This window comes from Cladophialophora yegresii, assembly GCF_000585515.1.
Source record: "Cladophialophora yegresii CBS 114405 chromosome Unknown aczIN-supercont1.3, whole genome shotgun sequence".
NCBI lineage: Eukaryota > Fungi > Ascomycota > Eurotiomycetes > Chaetothyriales > Herpotrichiellaceae > Cladophialophora > Cladophialophora yegresii.
The window spans coordinates 3,184,381-3,206,825 of record NW_006913047.1 but is presented as its reverse complement, the minus strand read 5'-3'; the positions used below and the strand labels follow the sequence as shown (position 1 = coordinate 3,206,825).

The 22,445-nt window shown below is 53.2% G+C and overlaps 7 protein-coding genes across 7 annotated transcripts; 4 read left to right on the top strand and 3 right to left on the bottom strand.

Moving 5' to 3' along the window:
- Window positions 1-2,824: 2,824 nt before the first annotated feature.
- Window positions 2,825-5,824, top strand: A1O7_04900 (uncharacterized protein; the record flags this gene model as incomplete). Its single annotated transcript, XM_007758910.1, has 3 exons — window positions 2,825-3,306; window positions 3,517-3,739; window positions 3,794-5,824. 3 exons carry the CDS (start codon window positions 2,825-2,827, stop codon window positions 5,822-5,824), a joined length of 2,736 nt encoding a protein of 911 aa, XP_007757100.1.
- A 1,000-nt stretch (window positions 5,825-6,824) lies between these two features.
- On the top strand, window positions 6,825-8,387 carry A1O7_04899 (uncharacterized protein; the record flags this gene model as incomplete). Its single annotated transcript, XM_007758909.1, has 2 exons — window positions 6,825-7,292; window positions 7,344-8,387. The coding sequence occupies 2 exons, from the start codon at window positions 6,825-6,827 to the stop codon at window positions 8,385-8,387; spliced, it is 1,512 nt and encodes a 503-aa protein (XP_007757099.1).
- Window positions 8,388-8,855: 468 nt separating this feature from the next.
- A1O7_04898 (uncharacterized protein) lies at window positions 8,856-10,410 on the top strand (the record flags this gene model as incomplete). Its single annotated transcript, XM_007758908.1, has 2 exons — window positions 8,856-9,149; window positions 9,205-10,410. The coding sequence occupies 2 exons, from the start codon at window positions 8,856-8,858 to the stop codon at window positions 10,408-10,410; spliced, it is 1,500 nt and encodes a 499-aa protein (XP_007757098.1).
- A 657-nt stretch (window positions 10,411-11,067) lies between these two features.
- Window positions 11,068-12,681, top strand: A1O7_04897 (uncharacterized protein; the record flags this gene model as incomplete). Its single annotated transcript, XM_007758907.1, has 1 exon — window positions 11,068-12,681. One exon carries the CDS (start codon window positions 11,068-11,070, stop codon window positions 12,679-12,681), a length of 1,614 nt encoding a protein of 537 aa, XP_007757097.1.
- A 1,673-nt stretch (window positions 12,682-14,354) lies between these two features.
- Window positions 14,355-15,509, bottom strand: A1O7_04896 (uncharacterized protein; the record flags this gene model as incomplete). Its single annotated transcript, XM_007758906.1, has 1 exon — window positions 14,355-15,509. The coding sequence occupies one exon, from the start codon at window positions 15,507-15,509 to the stop codon at window positions 14,355-14,357; it is 1,155 nt and encodes a 384-aa protein (XP_007757096.1).
- Window positions 15,510-16,388: 879 nt separating this feature from the next.
- On the bottom strand, window positions 16,389-18,742 carry A1O7_04895 (vacuolar protein sorting-associated protein 1; the record flags this gene model as incomplete). The annotated part of the gene is made up of 5 exons (XM_007758905.1): window positions 16,389-16,557; window positions 16,609-18,366; window positions 18,431-18,525; window positions 18,589-18,658; window positions 18,717-18,742. The coding sequence occupies 5 exons, from the start codon at window positions 18,740-18,742 to the stop codon at window positions 16,389-16,391; spliced, it is 2,118 nt and encodes a 705-aa protein (XP_007757095.1).
- Window positions 18,743-20,226: 1,484 nt separating this feature from the next.
- A1O7_04894 (uncharacterized protein) lies at window positions 20,227-22,032 on the bottom strand (the record flags this gene model as incomplete). The annotated part of the gene is made up of 2 exons (XM_007758904.1): window positions 20,227-20,399; window positions 20,442-22,032. 2 exons carry the CDS (start codon window positions 22,030-22,032, stop codon window positions 20,227-20,229), a joined length of 1,764 nt encoding a protein of 587 aa, XP_007757094.1.
- Between the last annotated feature and the right edge of the window lie 413 nt (window positions 22,033-22,445).

Genomic DNA, 22,445 nt, shown 5'->3' with positions numbered 1-22,445 from the left:
CCCCCAATGAGATTGGCGTTATCTTTTACGGAGTAAAGCTTGCGTCAGTCCCTAACGAGGCTCTAACTGCGGCCATGCCACCAATGCACCCACAAGTTTTCCCGTTGAACGGTCCTCCCACCTGAAAGATGGGAGGTACGTGACCCACCAAGCCATCGATATGTCCATTAGATACTCCATAAGCATGGCAGTCTTCCCAGCTGTCGAAATTTGCCGTCGATGTGATTCTCGCGCTGTAGGCACGAACATGCACGAGCAGTGCAGATGCAAGGGTCAAGCGGTCGACATCATCCTGCATCGTCTCAGGCACCTGACTCATGGGGCCTTCTCGGCAGAAAAATTCTGAGGTGTGCCGTCCTGAGGTCTTGCCTTCACTCCTGTTGATTGAGTGAACCGAGCGATGCACCCTCGAGATGGGAGTATTGGTATTATGGGATTCATAGATGCCGGGCTGTGTTCAGAGTCAGGATTTCAACCTATCTATTCCCAACAGGTAGACAGACTGATCACACCACCTCTACATTTCTGAATTGGCACACATGCAAGTGTGATAGCTGGCATGCACTGATTATCCCGCTGTCTCAGCCAAACAGCAGTCCCCGCCACGTCGTGGGGTGTAATTGAATTTACCCAGCCCAAATGATCAGGAGGCAGGCTTATTGCGCCATGCCGATTGGGAGCAGTGAAGACCTAACCGATACCAGGCCGAGCAGGCCCCATGTATTATCCATGCAACAGCTTTCTCTCTGAGCTCCTGATGAAATTACAATGTGCGCGTACGCGTCCCGCAACTGTGACGCCTTCCTGCCCTTCATTCCATCCCTGATCCGGTCCGAGGAAAGGGATACTGGAGAGTCGCTCGGAGGGCGGAATCCCTACTCTTTTGGCCCTGACCGCCATTTCGCCCGGAATAGGCTATGGCTTGTGGATTGGGGGACCAAAGTCACCAGAGACACCCTCCAAACTCAAGTCGAGCTTCTCCACACAACGTTTTGATCTGACAGCGGCAACCCCAGTGCACGCGAAAAGGTAGGGCACAGTTGTGAACCACAGCTCTGACATTCAGTCAAGGATTCACCCTATTGGCGCAGCCGTTTGGTCGTAACGCCATTCCAAAGACAAAAGATGAAAGATTCTCGCTACCTGCAGGTGCTAGCTTTGTTTCCTACTGGCTATCGAGTGAAAAGCGCGAGAAACTTGATGGGAGGCGTTTTCCTTTCAGGCTTGGATTGCCCTCACCACTTGGTGGTTTTCGCAGCATGCCGCTGGAGGACGGGCACCACGGTTTACAGTAGCTCTCCCCCTTGCTGCTTAAGAGATATGCTGCCACGGGTCTTGCTGTAAACCATATCCCCCAAAACCACTAATTATCTCCAGGCTAGCCGCCGCCTTGCGACTTTATCTCTATTGTATGCTCTGTTGAAGCCCTTTCCATCTTCCCACGGGCTCTGCGACGAGGACCTGGAACCTTGCTATATTTACAAGTTGGAGCAAACTGTCTGTGGTCGCCAATACAGGAGCGACCCTCTCCTAACGACGTCTGCAATTCCACCGACACAGTCGCAGTACCGCGTCAGGCCTCGAACTTCAATTATCTACGAGGTACTGTAGGTGCCCTGGTCTCGACTGTTCCGAGCCTGATCGGCTTGGGATTAGCTCAGGGCTAACAAGGAGGAAAGCACCAGTAGTGGCAGAGACAAGTCTCCAGTCACAACGCCCGCGCTGGGGCCGGCCTACCCTAACAACCTCGTCTAGGCGGATACACAGTACCCACGCTGGCTTTTGGCGCTTGCCTGAAAACGAGCACTCAAAAAGCCCAAGCCGAATCCAACCTCCACTGCTACTCTGGCACTCTCCAGACTCGATCCCGTTCCTGAGGTGCCTCATCCTACTTCACCTCGACCACGTTGTACCAATACTCTTTCCTTTCTTGCTATCTTTCTTGTTGTATCACTGTCATTATTGCATACACATACCGCCGTGCTGCCACCAGCACGCACGCAGTGTGGCTGCATCTGTATTTTCTTACTCCCTTTCCTCGCTATTCGACCACGCGCACGCCGAGTGCCCACGACGTTAGTTGACACGACGAGGTCTGCGATTGGGACAGCGACTATAAAAGCGCTGCATTTCGATTTGGCGTTTTCTAGGTAGGTGTGCATCCGGGAATACTCAGTCCAGTCCAACCCGTGCCCACCTGTCATCTGGCCTGTGCTTCGAATCCGAGCAATTTTGAGTGCTCCTCGAAGCCACACATGTACGACGATTGCATGAGACGTGTGTGCTTGGAGTGGAATAGATGGGAACTATCTCTTGGGCTTGCTAACAGTTGCATGGTGTAGTCTTCGAATATGGCGTTCTCCAACACTTTGAGTGGCCGCATGGAAGAACTGCGCTTCCCAAACCTACGATCCCCAGACACGGAGAGTCCGTACAGTTCGAACGGCTCTGCGTCGCGAGAACAGAACCCCCTTTTCTCTAATATGCATTCATCTTCCAACGATGCTCGCGGCAGCCTTCAACGTCGCTTCACGACTGACTCGAGCAAGATGTCTGTGGCCAGACCATTTGGACAACAGTATCCCTCAGTGAATTCGACCGCGGTACGTCACGCCTTCCTGTGTCACCAGCCAAGAATGTGTGATTGTGTCTTGGAAACAAAGAGGATTGAAGGATGTGGCGCGCTGGCTGTGAAGCGAACGTCTGTTTCAGATGCCAGTGTCTGCTGCCTCCCCAGCCATCCGGCCTATAAATCCCGTTTACATAATCACCTTCCCTGATATACTCGCCATATCTATTTCTTGCTGGGGACCTCTTGGTACCGATGGAGACTGACAGCGATACCCAGCAGGCCAAAAACAAACAGATGTTCGAAGACATTCAGAATGCAAAGCGCAAGGCTGAAGAGCAGCTGCGTCTCCTGGAAATGCAGGAAAGAAGCCTTCAGATGGGGGCCAGCACCCAAGATCTGGACCGGATCTCGACCCATCTGAATCGCATCAGTCTCAGCGGTCCAGTCAGCGAGCCAACTACTCCTCCTGAGTACGCTGAAAGTGGTTTCAGCAACCGGTTCTCGCGCTCTAGCCGATTGTCCACGAACAGCATTCTTTCTCCTCCTGGTCTCAGCAAGAGAATGTCTCAATCTAGCTCTCAAGTCACATCTCCGCCAGCTAACCGACTATCTGGTAATGGCATGTTCAGCCAATCTCAAAAACCATCAGCCAAATCCGTTCCTGGATCTCGCAGAGGATCTGACGAGGACGAGTACTACCCTGAAGATCTGCCCACTACTCGAGCTGCTGCCTCGTAAGTATTGATCTGTTTTGTCACTTGCAGCTCAGACCAGTCTGCACCGCCCTCATAGCTCTATCGCATCAATGTTGTCCCGCTTCCGAGGTCACGGGATCGATAAGATTCACTTCCTATCGCATCTGGTGACTGCTTGTTATTGTCTCTGTTTCAATTGAGGCGTCTTATTCGACTTTGATCAGACAAACAACTGACTTGTCGGAATAGTCTGAATCGCTTTTCTATGCCAGTGAACACTGGTCGCAATCCACGTCTAAGCGTGAGCGGAACAGGAGGCAATTCATTCGGCCTGGCAAACACAACGAGCTTTCTCTTTGATGAGGACGAGGACAGATTGAACGCCATTGACCTCACTTCTCCCATTGCAAAGGCCTTTGCTCAACTTGAGGGTGACGATACCTTCCCTACATTGACCAGTGACGGACTCAAGGTGAGAGATCCGCTGTCTTAATCTTCTCCTTAAAATGCACTGACTCCTTCTCAGCTCTCTGCCAACTCTGCTGCTCTGGATCTGGCAAACTCCAAGACTCCGGACCTTGACTGGACTCTTGGCTCTCGCTACAGACCAGCTCACCAGAGCATGCCCCACACCGATTCGTCTATGTACAGACCTATTCTCAGTAATCTGAACATTAGCAGCCCTCCTGCAGATCGCCCTGCGGATCTGACGCGTCGCAAGTCACAGCGCCATTCCATGGGCGTCACATTTGAAGAAGCCTCACCTTTGCCTTCGGCAAATCCATCCGTCTCCCGTCCTGCCTCTCTTCAGACGTCTTACTCCACAAACGACGTTCCTACTGTCAAGAAGACTCTGAGCTTGGACATGGTGCCTACGCCTTCCAAGTCGCAGGCTGAACAGCAATTCCACAACCACAACGTCAGCCTAGGTCGTATTCCTGCCAACGCAGTCAGCAACCGTCTCTCCCGAGAAGTCGCTGGCGGCTCCGTGAAGATGGAAGACAGATCTATGACTTCTCCAGCATCAAACTTGCATGCGAGCGCAGCTCCATTCAACGCGAACCTGACCAGTACCTCAGACTCTAACAACATGATTGCGGTCGCTAGTCCCACTTCAGCATATGCTCCTCCACCCTTCATGTACAACATGCAAACTTTCAACATCAATCAGATGAATCCTCAGACTGCCGTCACTGGAGCTCTTCAAACATATGGCCAAGGACAAGGCATCTATGGCATGAACAATGCTTACAATGGCACACCTCAACGAACTGGTACTGGTGGTCGTCGCAACCACGGTGACGACGCTCGTTTCAACAATGTCCCCCTTGAATCATATCGTGGAAACCTGTATGAGCTCTGCAAAGACCAACACGGCTGTCGCTACCTCCAGCGTAAGCTTGAAGACGGCAATGACGAGCACATCCAAGCCATCTTCGTCGAGACTTGCCCCCACATCATTGAGCTGATGACGGACCCTTTTGGTAACTACCTCTGTCAGAAGCTTTTTGAGCACTGTAATGAGGATCAGCGCACCACTCTGATCAATACTGCTGCGCCTGCTCTGGCCACAATCGCGCTTAACCAACACGGAACTCGTGCTCTTCAGAAGATGATTGAATTTGTGCACACCCCATCACAGGTCGAGACTATCATTCAAGCATTGTCTCCCCGTGTGGTTGAGCTTGTCCAGGACTTGAATGGCAATCACGTTGTGCAGAAATGCCTGACTCGTCTCGGTGCTGAGCGATCTCAGTTCATCTACGATGCAGTTGGCAATTATTGTGTCATTGTTGGCACCCACCGCCATGGCTGCTGTGTCCTGCAACGATGCATCGACCATGCTCAGGGGTTCCAACGTGCTCAGCTCATTGCTCGCATCACTCACTGTGCCTTCGACTTGGTGCAAGATCCATTCGGCAACTACGTGGTCCAGTACATTCTCGATCTGGACGAGGCTGCTTTCACCAAGCCACTTTGTGAGAACTTCTTCGGCCGTGTTGCAGCCCTTTCCAAGCAAAAGTTCAGTTCCAACGTCATTGAGAAGTGCCTGCGGACAGCAGACATGGATACGAAGAGACAGATGGTCGAGGAGATGTTCATGGGCAATGAGCTCGAGAAGATGCTCCGCGATTCCTTTGCCAACTACGTCATACAAACTGCCATGGAATATGTAGACCCTGCCACGAAGGCTCGTCTTGTTGACGCAATCCGACCAATTCTCCCTATGATCAAGCAGACACCCCATGGTCGAAGAATCGCCAGCAAGATTCTTGGTAGCGACACTCCTCCTCGCACCATTCCAGGTCCGAATGACAATATTTTGGCGAGCTTTGGGGGCGGTCGTGCGAACAGCCGTCGCAACGTTCAGATTGTCGGCGGCGGATTCAACGGTCTTCGCACTGCCGACACTTTCGAGAACAATATTGCCGGCAATGGCAACGGCTATGGCATGATGGATCCCACAGTCAACATGTACACCGCGAACAACTATGCCAACGACCTCGGGCCTAACGGCTATACTGGATTTATGAACGGTGGCAACAATGTCATCTGATGGACTCAGCCGGCGACACGCTTACGATTCACGACATGATGAATTTTGAAAGATCCCTTTCTGCGTCGCATGCATAGATCCGCAGCCTGCATCAGCTCATCTTGATTGCTGCCTTTTCACGACTTTACCACGCTACACCTGAAACCAGCATTCGGCTTGTTTTATGACCCAAAAACCGTCACGGCCTCTAACATTGTATTATGGTTTCCCAGAGGCTATTCATCGCTCCAGCACCAGTCTGATAGGAGATTCAGAAACTCATTCACCGAGTTTTGGAAAGAACACCTTAGAGCTCTTGCATGAATGATGGCTTGGTTGAAAATTTTGCACTTTCTTCCCCTATTTCCCCATAGTACATGGTTGGAAAGGTTTTGTTTATTGTTTTGGAGGGAAAACAAATCAGAAAAATGTGTCCACCGGCACGAACGTGGTCACCTTGTACTCGAAACAAAGCGGTGTCTGGGGATTGGGCAGGAACACAACGGTGTTGCACGCTCATTCCCAGACAGCAACGACCGCTGTGTACTCGCTATGTACTCGCCGGAGAATTGGTTATGTACTTACCCGAGGTCTCGACCTTTGGCTATGGGTCTTCAGCTTGACGACGGAGATGCATGGCCTGTACCATAGCAGAGGCTAGAACCGCACAGCATAGTGCAGCTAGATGAAAATGTACCTTACGATCATGCGTTTGAGCTCTTCGGTCTCTGTGACTAACCTTTCTAGGCTCTATCGATGAAACAGCGTAGCTCGTACGTAGCGAATGCGCCCGTCTGTGCTCTTCCCAGAGTTGCGACAAGCACGTGACCATGTGGAGAAGACGTGTCGGCCAACGCGCTCAGCAGGCACACGTCCACCGCGTGCCGTGAAGCGTATTTCATGAAGCGCATTTGAGGGAGAGCATTTACGCAAGAGCATCTCGGCAACAGCATCTACTCGACACAGTCATTCTAATGGCAGCTATACTGCCGCCAGACTTACTTGACCTGCTCCGACAGCAATGTCCATGCCGCGAAACACAAATTTTGCAGCTGGCAGCCTACTACAATGTAAGCGACTACACACTCCACCCTGCCCGGTAAACTCGCCTGACCCCTCCACGCAGAATGTCTGTCCCAGTCCGTCACTCCTCGTCGCATACGGCTTCGAGCAATCAAGCAAACGAGAAGTAATTATCAATGTTCTGCGAGCACGAGAAGTCACCCATGCCTTCATTAGAACCAAGGAGTGCCTTACCCAGAGGCATCTTCTCTCCAAGATCTTTGCAGTGTGCATAAGTACGCTTGGATGCGAAGGACACATTGACCGATACGAGAAGGTGGACAGTATTAACGCGCTTCTGGGCAACCTGCGCAAGCTGTTTGAGAGGGTCAAGGGAAGGAAGTTCGTGGTTGTGATTGAAGATGCGGACGAGTTGAAGCAGCCTGGGCCAACGCTGCTCCCTGCTCTGGCACGGCTGGGGGATATAGTATGTCCATACATATGGGGAATTGGTTGCGCCGCTGACTTGATACATCAGGTACCTGGCTTCGTTGTTATATTGACTGTCAACTCTACCCGACCGCTTATGCTGCATAAGGTCGGTGTACCATATGTGCACTTCCCGCCATACACAAGATCTGAGGCCATCTCAATCATCACCTCCCGGCTGAGGCCATATCTTCCCCTTTCAGTACGACATGATCAAGCTGTCGACATTGATGAAACCGCACTATTGAAGCTTTATCCCCAGTTTGTCACAACGGTATACGACTCTTTAATAGCAGGCACGTCCTCAACATCGATCCTGGCTTTCCAATCGACGTGCGACAAGCTGTGGCCACGGTTCATCGAGCCAATCGTCTCTCCCAAGGAGGCAACGACAAACGCAAGATCGTGGACGTTCTCTCGACTCCTAGTCCATCATCGCGGTCTGTTCCAGTCGGAAGGTGAAGAAACGTTGCACCATACATTGAAGAGAATACCGCAGCGTGATGGTGGTCAAGATGGCTCCTTGTCACCGCCTCCAAACCCCTCTATGCATGACCCGCCACTCCTGAAGCATTTCCCGACGCTCGTTCTTGTTTCCGCCTACCTTGCAAGCCACACTCAGCAAAAGCACGACATCCTACTCTTCTCACGTATGAGCTCCGGCTCGAGCAATAAGAGAATTCGCAAAACGCCCACGAAGAGGAAATCCGCGTCGACTCCGACTGCGACACCCACTAAAGAAACAGCGACCCCGACCAAATCACCACGCACCAAGTCTATTTTCTCTGCGGCCGCAAATCTAGGCATTCCACGGCCGTTCACTCTCGAACGCCTTGTGGCGATCTTAAGGGCGATTCATCCGTATGGTTTGGGGCGTGGCCAAAGTATGACTGATCGAATATACCGCGAGCTGGGTGAGTTGGAAAAGCTTAGGCTCGTCGTGCGTGCATCTGGCATCGGCGGCTCAGTTGCCGCTGGTGAAGATGCAGCGGACGAAAAGTGGCGGGTGAATGTAGCTAGGGACTGGGTTGTGGGTATGGCACAGACTTGGGGCTTGGGTGTCGCCGAGTACGAATTAGGCCAAGATTCGTGATGGGCTCACCCTCGTTCCTGTGCGGATTGGGTTTTGGAATGACTCAACAGATGGGCCCGCCCAGGTCTAACGCTAGGAGGCCATCTACAAGACCGAAACTGGCGACACGTTAACCGACTCACGTGACACACCCATGGGAAACATGTCGAAACATGGTCTGGCTAATCTGGGTGAAGCACGGATTGTGCACTTCGACCTTTCGAATTGCGACGAGGTTGCTAAGTGACGCCTTCGACCTGAGAGACTCCTGTGGTCAACTCTGAAGCGCCAGGACCGGAAGTTGATATCTTGGCTTTCTATTCGTCGCCTTTCGAGCCCTGCCTGCACCAAGCTTATCATGAGGAAGCAGATCTTCGGCCCCTGTTTCGGTATCTTCACATGACACACCTTCTAACCACAACACTACAGCTCCCGGTCGCAAATCCCGTGTAAGTATCGGCCATTATTCATGGGCAGAGTGATGAAGCCATGGACTTCGACTTCACGGCTTATCTGGCCAAGCTTGATCCTACTTATGAATATCAGATCGCCAAGCTCGCTGGGGGCGTTGTGAACGTCACCGTACGGGCGACTAAAGTGGGCTTTGCCTCAGCATCTGTTAAGCTGCCAATACTGGAGCGGCATGAACATGTGAAAATGGGTGACGGCGACTTCGAACCTGGTCACGGCCCATTCGCGCAACACAAAACGCTCATTCTCAAGCATGCGCCTCCTTTCATTGCTGGTGTTGGTACTGGTGCTCCTATGTCTGAAGAACGCCAGGTACATTCTAGTCCTGCAAGTCTGGTCGTGTGTATGGTGGCTCAACATCAAGCAGATGATAGAAGCTGCCGCCCTTCGTTTATTCCTCCCAGGCTCTTCGCACAGGAAAGGATTACCATCAACGTTGGACGAGTGCGATCCAGCACCTCTCCACCGGATATTAGTGGAGTCAGGAGTCGTGGTCCCAACACTCCTTCATTACGACAATGGTAATCACATTCTTGTTTTATCGGACCTCGGACGTCTTTCAGACATGTCGCAGATCTTCATCCACCTGGGAGGAATCACGCCCGGGACCTCAAGCGCAGTATTAAAGGCACCCACATGTGTCCATAGGTTAGATTGTCCGCTGGAGGCTTTGGAGATCCAGAATTATCGAGACACTGGTGAGAAACTTGGTGGCTTCTTTGCACGCTTGCATGACCCTGGCACCCGCCGCTCGATTACGGAAACAGGACTTCCTTCTTCACCAGACGGCGGTCGGGAAGACCCGGTGGCCGCACATGCTTTCCCCTCGCTGCCAGAACTCCAAGGTTTCGTTCACAGCCATGCAATCAAGCCACTCCTGTCGCAGCTCCTCAAGTTCCCCTCGCTACTCGATGAAGCAGAGGCAGCGGTGCTTTTCGCTGCAGTAGAAGCAGACTTTCTCCGGACCTGTCCTCCAGAGGAGCAATGTTTCGTCCTGGGCGACTGCTGGACCGGAGCAGTGTTGCTTGACTTCAGCCCTGGCATCGGCCCTGTGGGCGTAGGTGTTATCGATTGGGAGTTCTCGAACACAACAGGCCGAGGGGTCAATGGGGACGTCAGCCAATTTCTTGCTCACCTGGAATGTCTGCGAGTCGCTGCGATGACGCGCAAAGTCCAAGTCGTGGAAGGTCACGTGGCCGCCCTGAACGCCATCATGGAAGGATTTGTGCAGAAATACAGGACGCTCCAAACGAAGAGGTTTGATGACACTATCATGCGATCGGCGTACCTCTCACATGGCGCAGAAATCATCAATTGCGCTTTCTGGAAAATGTGGGTCTGTGAGGATCTCGAATGCACAGCCTGTACTCGGGGAACTGGCTCTCACCCCGAGCCGGAGACCCAATGCAGCCTTGTGACAAAATTGGTAGATCGCGGCCTCTCTTTCTTGAGGGCAGCTGTTTCTGAAGACCCATATGCGGTGACAGGCTACCTGAAGCAGGGCATCTCGACCTCGGAACCAGATGATGCGCAAGTGGCAGGCTTGTACGACTTTTCGAGAGGCCTTAGTTAGTATGATGAACAGCCGTGGACGGGATGGATCCGCAGGCTTCTCCCGCGTGTCGCGCCCAATATGAGCATCAGAGACCGCCGGAGAGTCGGAGGGGATACCGGTGCACGCATAGACTGTCGGCGATGGTGGTGAGTTCAGCGTGATGAGTGTATGATGAAGACTATGAGCTATGAAGTTATGAACGAATGTAATAGCAGCCGTGTGGAGCGCTCCTTCCTCCTTCCACAACATAGACCGTAGACTCTTGGGTTCTTGCCAAATGGAAAATATGATCTCTGAATCGAACCCGTAGGGCGTCCTCAAGGTCTATATCATCTCGTTTCTATCCCTTGCTTGCCTTGCCATGGACCCTCACCATACTGATCTGATACCCTCATCCAAATCTGGAAGGCGAATTACTTCATCTTGTTTTCCAACATCCAGAACTGTTCGCACACCATTGTCCAAAAACCCCCATCATCTTCTCGGGTCATCCATTGCGGTCTGATTCACACGACTAAGCCTTTGATGATAATGTCGTCCCGTGATAATCGGCGCTGGACATCAATGACCCCGTTACTGGTGGCACTGCGGTAGGAACCTCATCCTCTGGTAGGAGGCACCCAATCTCGCGGCACTCATTGAACCTTAAGCGGATACACGTCCACGAGTTCAAAAATGCCACCCAACCTTCCAGGCTTCTACTTCGACCCCGAAAAGAACCGTTACTTCAAGATCCAGGCCAACCACGTCGCGCCCACGGGCTCCAGATACAGCCGTCAAGCCGTGAAGGCCGAGAATGTCATCAAAAAGGATCAGCGGCGAGTGGAACGAACCCAGCGCACGAAACTCGCCAGCACGATAACGAGGTCCAAAGTCCTGGTGCATCCACTACTCTCGTTCGACAGACGACTAGGCGACCTACGACGCAGCGCCAGGACCAGCGTGGCCGAATACTACGCCGCCAGTCTGCACGGCGCGGATGCACTGAGGCCTGCTTCCCCTTCCATCTTTCCCGATTCAGGCCATTTCGCCGTGGACCACGAGTCCGGGTCCCTCTTCGGCGATTTTACATGGCTTCACACTACGAGGATGCTGGCATTGCATTGCGACAGACATCCTTTTGACGAGCAGCGGTATCCCCGTGGCGAGGGGGCATCCTGGCGGAGCACGGCCCACCCGGAATCTACTGAACGGCTGTACTCGAAGAGGAGCGGACTCTACAATTCGATCGCGAGCGTGGCGCGCGTCCAGGCTGTCGCGTCCCTCGGGAGCGGCATGGTGGCCTGGGTGCAGAGCAGTCCTGGGGCCGAAGGCGGGCCGCAGGAATCGCGCGTCAAAGTGGCTTCCTCTGTGGGATCACCGTTTGCAAGTAACGGAGTCAACGAGTCGGCATTCTACAACCGCATCGTGGACCTCGCTGCACGGCCTGCTAGTAGCCACAGCGGCGGAGACGGCAGCCACATCGCCCTCGCAACCGGCAACTCCATCTGGCTCATGGACGTCACGAACCCGCACCACGGCCCTGCACAGTACCTGCTCAACCAAGCCGACGGGACCAAAGACACAATGAAGGTGCACTTCCTCGACCACAACGTGCTGATGTGCGGCACGCGGTCCGGCAAGATGCTGCTCCTGGATGTGCGCGAGGCGCCCTCGTCGTTTTCTACCACGCGCCTCCGCATCCAACATTCCAGCGCGATTACCAACATGCGGGCCCTGGCGGGGCAGTCCATTCTGCTCGCCGGCCTAGGCAGCACCGGCGTATACGACCTGCGCATCACCCCTCGACCGAGCCCCAAGTGCCATCTCCCTCGGGCGAACAGCTACCGCCACTCGAGACCCGTGGTGGCGTTTGACATCTCCGCCACGAGGCGCCAGAGCCAGTACGGTCTCGGCTGGGCTTACGATCCGGAACTGAACCTCGTGGTCGCCGCGTCGACGGACTATGTGGCCAACCATCGCGTGGGCGTCTGGAATGCCGGCACGGGAAAGATGGTCGCGAGTCCTCTGAACGAGTTCGTGTTCTCTAAGCCCGTGGTCTGCGCGGAGGTGGCCAGGGTGAGGGATGGGCCGAAGAGCGTATTGCTTAGTCTCCCTGGTCTGGGAGGGGGGATCATGGAGTGGAGTCCGCAAGGGCTGGAGAGTCGTTTCTCTCGACGGACACAGCGATTTGACGGACGGAGGGTAGCGGGTGAGGACGAGGAGAGCGGTACTGGTACCACCGACGACGAGGAGAGCGGTACTGGTACCACCGACGACGAAGAGGGCGATTCGTTGGACGGTGGGTAGCGGGGTGCGGACAGAGAGAGTGATACCGATACCACGGACGACGAAGAGAGCTAGACGACGGTTAATTAGTGGGTAGCCCAAGCCTGCCGATCGTGGATATCTGGATAAATGGATGGATGTATGCATTCATTGTTAGCACCTTAGAAAGGACGTGATGACAGGTCTCGGGGGGATACTTGACATGCTTGACACTCGATGCTTAACGTTCCCCATTCAACGCCAACACAGGACACTACCGAAGTGTGCTCGGGTTCTCTGGGTCCTTTAATTATCCGTGGCCCCGCTCCGGAGGGCACACGACTAGAGAGGAGATTATGGGACACAAGGCAATCAGTTCCGGGATCGAAATCACATACGCCAGTAGCGTTAGGCTGAGTCGCGTGTCGGGTGTGGGTGTGGGTGTGGGTGAGGTCAAGACGAGAGGGTATTTACTCCGTACGTCGTCCGCGGTTAATTACTCCGTATTGTGTTTTACCGCAGAGATGAATTGGAGGAACTCCAATCCCGTGGGAGTCTAACCAGTCGAGCTGGGGACTCCTCCGGAACTAATTACTGTGTACAGCGGATATCAGGTACATAGGTTGAAGCAACTCCATGTCAGCTGCGCTGGGTCGAGTCGAGTCGAGTCGAGTTGACTAGGGCGTAAGGGCATGCATGGTACGGATCGGGCGGGTAGTGATCGGGAGGGCAACGATCAGGAGGGCAACGACCAGTAGAATAATCGGTGATTGTTAATAGGTGCACGGTGGATCTGAAAGGATAGGACAGGGAGATGGGTACTGTATCGCTGTCAGCCGCATTGAAGCGAGCATGGCGCCCTCGATCGATCATGTCGACGTCCGCCATCGTCCAAGGTTATGAATTTGGATATTCCAAGGACAAGGCGAGGAAAAGGCAGTAATTAATAGGCGAAATAGAAACCAGGGAGTGAAGGCGTATGTAACTGGGAATTTGCGGCTACATCTTACAGTAGATACCGCTATGACCTTGGTTTTGATCTTGCTGTCGCTTGATTGCCTTATCTTTACACACATGTCTGCTCAGTCGATAGTTCTTCGATCTCAGCGTTGCTCAATGACAATGGGGGATCGATATTTGCGTACGGTTGATTGATGCCTCGATACTGTAAGGGCTAGCCTCTTTCCCGTGCACACTTGATCTGTTGACGGTCGCATTCCGGCTTCCGTGTCTTTCAACTATTCCACGCACCGATCGCACATACGCATGTCTGAAGTGACGGACAGAGGCACACTCTGCACCAGTGTCTTCATCGAGTCGGAATACATGCTTAGAGGTGCGTCGAGCCTTCAATCGCGCTAACATTGCCTTGCTAGGGCATTTGGGGCTTCGCTCTATCCATGGTGTTGTGTATGACAAGTTCAAACCCCTTTGACGTGAGTCGTGACAGCCTGCTAGCTCGAGTCGCTGTTTGCAGGCACCACTGGCTGTGAGCTTCTGGCCCGGTGGCTTCGCCGGAGTCTGCGTCTCTGCATCGATTTCATTCCAGGAAATTCCTCACAATATCAGTACCACGGTCGACCTGTGTGCTTCTCTGAGTGCACTCCAGCATGTATCTCACAGTATGGTTATCGTGGTCCCACCGGTTTGCTTCTCTCCTGGTCTGATGGTTGGCGTGCATTGCTCGTCTGGTTCTCCGCCACCATGAATGCTGTTCAAGTCTCAGTTTGAGACTGTGAATCCAGATTTAGCTTCTGTTTCTGTTGGCTCGTGGCGACTTCGTCCGCTGGGTCCTTGTCCATCTCGACGTTCGCCTGCTGAATCTCATCTGTGGCACCACTGTCCTTCATCCTCAATTCTCTCAGCATCTCGTTGACGCCTTTTCTCTCCTTCCCGCCACCGACATTGTCTCCCTCAACATCCTCGAGTCTCCCAATTTGTGGCTTGCCACGCGTAGCGTTTGCATTGTCATCTTTCTGGAATTTGATCACAGCCCATGGCAACTTGAGACTTTCCTCCCACCCTTTGGCATCTCTCTGCCTATGCCGGACTTGACCTGTGCGAGGATTTGTGAGTGTCCATTTCTGTTCCAGCATCCTCAGGAGCTCGGGCGAATGAGGTCGAAGCATTTGAAGTTTGGCGATGCTGAAGTAGCCCGCAAATCTGAATGTGCGGACGTCGTAAGGTGCACGACGAACCTGAGAAAAGACAGCAATGGGATGCTTCTCATTTACCCCTGCTTTGGAGGCGAAGTCTGAAGCACCAGTGGCAGTGGAGGTATGGTTATCCTTGACCGATTCTGGTGTCTCCGCCTCACTGGGACTCACGTTCGGCATTTGTGCGGGTACAGGAGCGGTGCTATCGCCAAGATCGACCTCAGGTCCCGAAGATGAAGCTGCAGGGTCTTCCGTCCTGTTGGCCGGCTGTTGAGGCAGCAATTCCAAGCTTGACTTGGTATAGATGATACCATCGATCTCCCAACGTGGGTTCGCGTCTGTGAAGAGCAACACGTAGGCAAGAGCCCCAGGTGTGGCAGCAGAATCGTGAAGTGTCTTACTTTGTCTGTTTCCGACTCCGTTCCCCTGGTCCTCTTCTGGCCAGAAGTAATGTTGGATTTCTCTGGGTGAATAAAGCTCATCTTTCGAAGTCCAGTCAGAGTTCCTAGGCAGTGATCGAGTGCTGTGGTCACCACCGCGGAGACATGGAGAGGTCGTATCGCTGGAACTGTAGATGCTTTTACCACCGCGAAGGCCCGGGGAACTGGACATGGTGGTCGTGGATCTGTTGCTGTTGTCGGCGCTGGAAGTATCCACATCTTCACGGCTCTGAGCTTTCGCACGAAGGGCGGGTGGAACATAGCGACCGGCCATGGTTGATGAGCAGGCGTAGTCTGCAATTACCAAGCGAGCACCGTACACGGGACAATATCAATCCTGATGGAGAAGAAGCGGGGAATTGGTCAACCTGTCACATCAGCCATAAGTGAGAAGCAGGTGAAAAACTTAGGCACCAGTCGATGGAGGAAAAGTTATCTCACGTTTGCTCCAAGAGAAGTTGGGGGAGTATTGGGAGGCCAGTGTTCTGAGCGACCCACTGCCTCAACCTCACATTTGGTTGATCAATGAAGATCAAGTGTGAGGTAAAAGTGAAGGAAGGAGACAAGGACTGAAGAAGCCAGCCTTGCCAAGACAATGGCGCAAATTCATTCAGAGGACACCTCGCTCAAAGCACAGCAGGCGGCAGCCTCCCCTCTCCACCGCCTTAACAATCCAAGGCATGTACAGACCTAAGCCGTCAGCTCATCCGAGACGGCGAGGAATACCGGCCCTCTATCCTGGCAATGTCGAACGAGGTTACACGTCTACAAGGCTGGAAACTCGCTCGCTCTTAAAGTCCAACCTGTGAACGCATGTACGTGCCGCCCACTGTGCTTGCCAGTCAAGCCATCTCTCTGTTGTGTCATACTCTGGTCATCCTGTTCTACTCTAGCTCCGTGCTGGAATCCAAGGCCAAAAACAACTCCAGATAGAAGCGCCAGCACGCCGTGGTATCATGAATGTCGATGATTGCTTCGAGAACAGGTGCACATATAGTGATATTGACCGCTCGCCGTTCGTCATCGGATCGCCTCGGCCAGACCCTCCGTTGCCTCTCCCCACTACTCTGCTTGAGTTGGCGAATGGTATCGCATTCTTGTTACTCGAGAAGGAAATACCACTCTGAGAATATCGTTCTTCTTCGTAAAAGCTTTACTGCACCTGGCTGACAATTTCACTAGCTTTGGCCAGGCTCTCCACCATCTGTTGACATTCCTTGCGTCGTCTGATGGTATAGTCGCTCTCCTTCAGAAGGTCGTCGAGTTCCTGTGTTCTGTACATTTGTTCAAGCAATTCCCGCTGCATTTCATCTTTTGTATGCCTGTGCAATGGTTAGCAATGAACGTTGGAGCACGCGGGCGGATGAACGTACTGTACTAAGGCCAGCATGATTGCCTTGGGCACCATATCGATCATCGTCCTCCGCACGATATTGAAGTAACTGTTGATCAGCAATTTGATCACCTCTACTTCCTGGTTCTCCCGTTCTGACAAGGTTCCGCTTGCTTTGAGCGTGGCTGGCGGCGGTTCCATGGCTGCCATCTTCTTCTTGTTCTTGCTAGCGAAGAAAGAGCCAAAGAAACCAGAGTTGGTTTCCGAACCATCGGTAGGCAAGCTGGGCGACCCCGATCTCGGCGGCACCTGTGGTGGAAGCGGCTTGCCAGTCTTGGGGTCCACTTGAGTCGGCTTGTTTGCGTTGTGTCTGTCATTCACGATAGCCATTGCACGATGGCCGTTGAGAAAATCGGGGTGGCCAGTGTTGATGTAGCATGCTTCCATTGCTACGAGGTCTCTGACCAGTTTGTTCGTCGGCTCCATAGACTTGCGGAAGAAAGAAACAACAACAGCATGGAATTTCTCCTTGAGTTGGGGGTATCTTCGGAATAGCTGCTTCTGCAAGAGTTGTCCCAGGATGCGAATCAGCTCGTCGTAGACCAGAGAAACACATTTCAAAGAAGGCTCCTCCAGCCGTCGAATTTGTTGTTTGACGATCAACTCGAAGGCCGTAGTACCGACGAACAAGGCAGGCGATGAGCCGGACGAGTTGTAGAGTATCGTACGTATGTCGATGTCCTTGACTTGCTCAAAAGGATCGATGGCCTTGATACCATTCGAGTACAGCTCGTGGTAGACAAAGGAGATTCGGGCACCGCCTGACAGTTCATTGCTCGACAGCTCGGCGCTGTTTCCTTCCAACACGGTTCTGTATTCGTTGGCGAATTCGGTGATGATGTTGAGGATGATGTTTGAGCTGTTGTTGCCCAGAAGATCGCCAGCGCCCAACTGTTCCAACTCGAGGCTATATTTCTGCAGGGAGGAGGCAATGCGAGTCTTGATATCCGGTAGTGTCTGCTTGATATGCATCATAAGAATGAGGTTAAGCTTGCGGGCCAGATACGGTGTGCCGCAGTACGAAGCCTTGTTCCGATAAGAGGGATGGTTTTCGAAGAATTCCTTCTCGGCTTTGAGCGCCAGATCTATTCGTTTCTTGTTTTCGATGTCACGTTGGCCTCGGTTGACAACGGGGACGTAACCCAGTCGGAGAGGGATGATTCGCCCGGCAAGAATGTCGACCACGTCGGTGCCAGCGTCCATCAGATCGATCTTTGTGAGGACACCGATAGTTCTCTGGCCTTCTGGGTCGACTTCGCGGGCTAGTTTCAGTCCATCAGAGTTGGCCAGATCGACATTGGCAGCTGTGACCGCGAGGATGATAGCGTTGGGCTTTGCAATCTGCTTAAGAACCATGTCTTTGATCTGTTTCTCGATGTCTCTAGGTTGGTCTCCGACCGGGACTTTTGTCAAACCGGGCAAGTCGACCAAGGTCAGCGTCAGGACGTTGGGTGAATAGATCCGGAGGTTGATCGGTTGTGGTGAGATGCCGACATTCCTGCCTGCCTTGGCTTCTGTCTCCTTGACTATCTCATCTCGGATCTTGTTGAAATCATAAAACTTCTGGCCGGGCAGATGGAGGAACTCTCCCCACTCGTCGACGTTGGCCTGCTTGTCGGAGGAGTCTTTGAGTTCGGATTCGGTAACACCGTTCGTCTGCAACTTGGCTGGCGCCGGTCTATTGATCAATTGCAGGACGAGGGGTCGACGTGTAACAATTCCAGACCCTCGGGGCAGGCTGAGGCAGGAGTTAGGCATCGATGTCAAGGTCCGATAATCGTAGAAGTGTAGATCATGCTCACAAGTCTCTTCCCACTATGTTCTCAAGCACCGAACTCTTTCCACTCGACTGGGAGCCTACCACGACAATCTGAGGCAGATCGATGGGGTTTTGGACCTAGTGGGAGCACGGTCAGATGCCAGCTGGCCATCGGGATAATCCAGAGGACCGACGACATACCCCGACAGTTGTGAAAACATCTTGCAGTTTATTGACGAGTGCGATGAGAGTCGGATCATTCACATTGACCCTGCGAGGGTTGTCAGCATGGCCACTGTAGTAACCGTCGACACTCCGCAGCCACTCACGAATAACCCCCCGGTGTTGCCGCCATGGCTGGGGCAAAGCTGAGCGGGACAGGGTCTTGCAGCAAGTCTGAGCGGAGCGAGTCGATGCTGCTTCGTGCAGATGATTGTAGGGCAAGGTCGAGGGATGTGCGTGCTGCGACCTGGCGGTAAGGGTGTTGGTGTTGATGTGGGTTGATATGGGAATTGCTGGCCAAATCTTGGGATGCAAGTGACGGTGTTTGTGCTTGTGCCTGTGATGCGCCTGCGCCTGCGCCTGTGGCTGGGTTAATCGCGGTAGCCGCAAACTCAGGCCCCAGGCCTGGGGTCACAGGCTCTTGGCGCCCAAATAAGAATGGGAGGCTCTTCCGGGTCGCCGTAGACATTCAGCAGGCAGCTCCCAATCCAAGTCGGGAAAGAGCAGCCCAACTTGTGGCAAAGTGCCAGGCAACGATGAAACCCACGTCTTCTGTTGAGGCTCACAATATATGGCGGTATTCCTGCAGCATCCCCAGGAAAGCGAGATCGCTCGATATCTCGGGTCAGTGTCACGAGGCTCGCGCTGAGGTCTACGGTCTGAGATGGGAACAGAGGACCCTGACTGAGCAATGACCAGAGCAACTCTATCTCCACATCCGTTCACATCTCAGCATCTCAAGTGTTGTCTGCTGGCTAGGTTCTGACGCAGCCTCGTCTGAGGCCGGGAACGTAAGTCTCACTCGTACATCAGCAGGACCATGTCGTCCAATTCTCTACTCAATGGTTGTTCGAGCTCCCGATGACTTCGTAGTCCATTCATGACGATAATCAACACACACCTGTTTCACCTAATCTACTCTCGTGTTGAGTGTCGCAGCAGGAACAGATAGTCACCGGCCTCTGATGTCCGGTGCACTCAGGCCGCCCGTCACGGCGATCCTTTGCCCAACACCCCCATAGAAGGAAATGCGGACCAAGGGACACTGAAGTAGGCAGGTCAAGCACTGGTATTGGCTGCTTTGAGGAGCGATATAGGGTACGAAGGACTCCCGGGACCGTATTATCGTGTCCGAGAAAACTCGAGAAGTTTTGGGAATAAGTAGAGTCAGCTATATCTAGGTATTTAGTAGGGCGGCCACCAGCCATTTCGAGAGATGCTGTCACGATATGCCCTCCCTTACTCTTGCTGCTGGCTGATTGAGGCACAACATCCCCCCAACTCCAAGCCGTTGTCAGGCTCCGACATGCTCTGGGACCCGTCCAGACACAGACACACAGACTAACACCTCCTTAATGCAATGCTGTATCCAGAATCTATAGCTGCGCAATCGTCCTTCGTTACCTTGATGATGTATCGCTGCCCGTGTGGTATGCCACCAACGCCGCAAAAGGTTGGTTCTCTCTTACAGAGTCGACCTAAGAGCGCTCGTCCGACCTGAGTCATGGCGGGAGAGAGACCTGCTCAGATTGCTTGGTAGTCCTTCGATCGGTGACCGGCTGTTTGTCCATCTGAGCAATATTAGTCAGGAGGCACATGGATCGTGCTGGATACTACTCACATTCGTACTTTGCGGTCGTCGCCGCCAGATGCGAACATGCCAGCATCCCTTGGGTTCCAGTCGACCGTCGTAACACATTCCTTGCCGCTCTGACCTCGGCCATGTCCTGCCAGCTTTTCGATCAGTGACTCGTTCTCCTTGTGCCAGACGTAGATCAGTCCATCTGAGTCTGGTTAGCATTGACCCTCTGCAATCATGAGAGGAAACTTACCTTCAGAGCCACTGACGACGAAGTTCTCTGCTGCTCCACCAAAGCAACTTCGAATGACAAACTCGCCCTGTTTCTGTCCTCGAAACTTTCGAACAGTGTCTCGCGTAATCAGATCGATCATATGTACTTCCCCAGCTGCGAGGTTTACCAGCACCGTGTTGCCGTCTTGACTGAGAGAAATACTAGTCATCTTGCCAAGCACTTTGATAGGCGGTTCCTCTCGGTAGGTATGCATGTCAAATATCCGGATGATGTTCTGAGGGTCAAGTGCCACCAGCCAGTGGCCGTCGACCGTGATTGCCACGTCTTGTACCCTAAAACCCCGTGGCCACACGTGTACAGGCTGTTCACGCTTCGCCGCCCGGAGATTCCAGTGACACAGCTGTGAGTTTCGGTCGTGGCTTGCGGTAACAAAGCCTTGTGAATCCGGCGTCCATGCAGCAGCAGTAATGCCGTAGTTCTGGTCCACCGTCTGGTGCTCCAGAGTCACCTCTAACCTCCCGGACTCAACATCATACACTCGTGCTTTGCAGTCCTGCGAGCACGTAATGATTTTTGTGTCATCTGGACTCCAAGAAACATAGGTTACCTCGGCCGAGTGATGGGTGAGGCTGTGAAGACGTTTAAAGGTCACCGTTTCGTAGATATTGACGCTTCGATCCTGACTAGCCGTAGCCAGCTTCGTACCATCATGGGAGAACTGGATGTGCCAGACTTCGCCCGTGTGATCCTCCAAGATTATCGCCGTCCGTGACGGGAAATCATCCCGGTCACATATGTGATCCGAGTATAAGGAGGGAGGCTCTGCCGTGTTATGGTACAGACACTGGTTGATCTGGCTTTGCTTTATGTGATCGAACAGCTCGGCTAATCTGTGATCCCGGATCATAACCGAAGGCGCGATTGACCGAGAGAGGTCCTGCAGCAGCAGTTTCCTTGACTCCTCCACCGTGCCTGACCACCGAGCCTTGGTCCTTAGATCCTCCGGAGGGCACATGAGCAGCGTAGATAGGGCGTGTAGTTGATGAATGTCGTGACCCAGCGGAGTCAGCTCTTGTCTTAGTACCATCAGGGCCATGCCGAGGTCTCGTCGGTCAAGAAGCTCAAGGAATTTCTGTTGCCGTATCCAGAAGAGCATCTGGCCTCTATCAGCACCCTCAGCAAGTACAAGTCCATCTCCATATTGATCATCGTCGTAATGTGGTCGACCATGTTCACCATGAAGTGAGCCTTGCAGGATAGCTTCAGCCTCTGACCATAGGCCCTCCAGGATCGCACTTCGGAAGGCAGCCACCGAGGGGCTCTCGAGTTCGTAACCACTTTCACTTGACAGGACGCTGGCGGCATCTGGATACCCCATGTCAGTCAGACCCTGGATGAGTATTCGGACCACCTCCTCTCTGTTGTGACCCCGGTAAGTGGCTGACCGGACAGGTGTATGTTTCTTGGATGTGCCATTGGCGTATGAGGGGCTGGATCCGTTGATGTGGCCGTTGAGGGCCGTATGTAAAGGCTTCCGGGGGGTGGAGCCGTTTGAACTTGCAGTATGACCGTTAGAAAACACTTGCTCCGAGTCCTCATCGACTCTCATGGTGTATCTGTCAGTCCGCCTGCGCTTTGGCCTAGGTCTGTCTGCTGACGAATGCTCGCTAAGAGCAGGCCCTCCTTCGGATGTCTCAGTGGCTTCCCGTGCGCTATTGTCGTCTTCACTGACTGATTCGGATGGTGACCGCCTTCGCCTTCGTCTCCCCAGCTCTTGAGAAGCCTGCACCTGCTCTATAGGTGGTTGATTTGTGATAGCGGGGTGTAAGTCTGGCGGATGTGGGTCTCGGGTTGTATTCGGTGTTAAATTAGTTGTAGATGTGTTGGGGGGTGGGGAAGTAGAATCTGTGTCAGAAGAATGAAGAGGGTGAGTCGAGATGGATGGGTCGTCGGAAATGATTAGGTGGTTGTTTGTAGGAAGGTGGTTTGCCAGCTCGTGGTGGCGGCAAAGCCGCCTATATC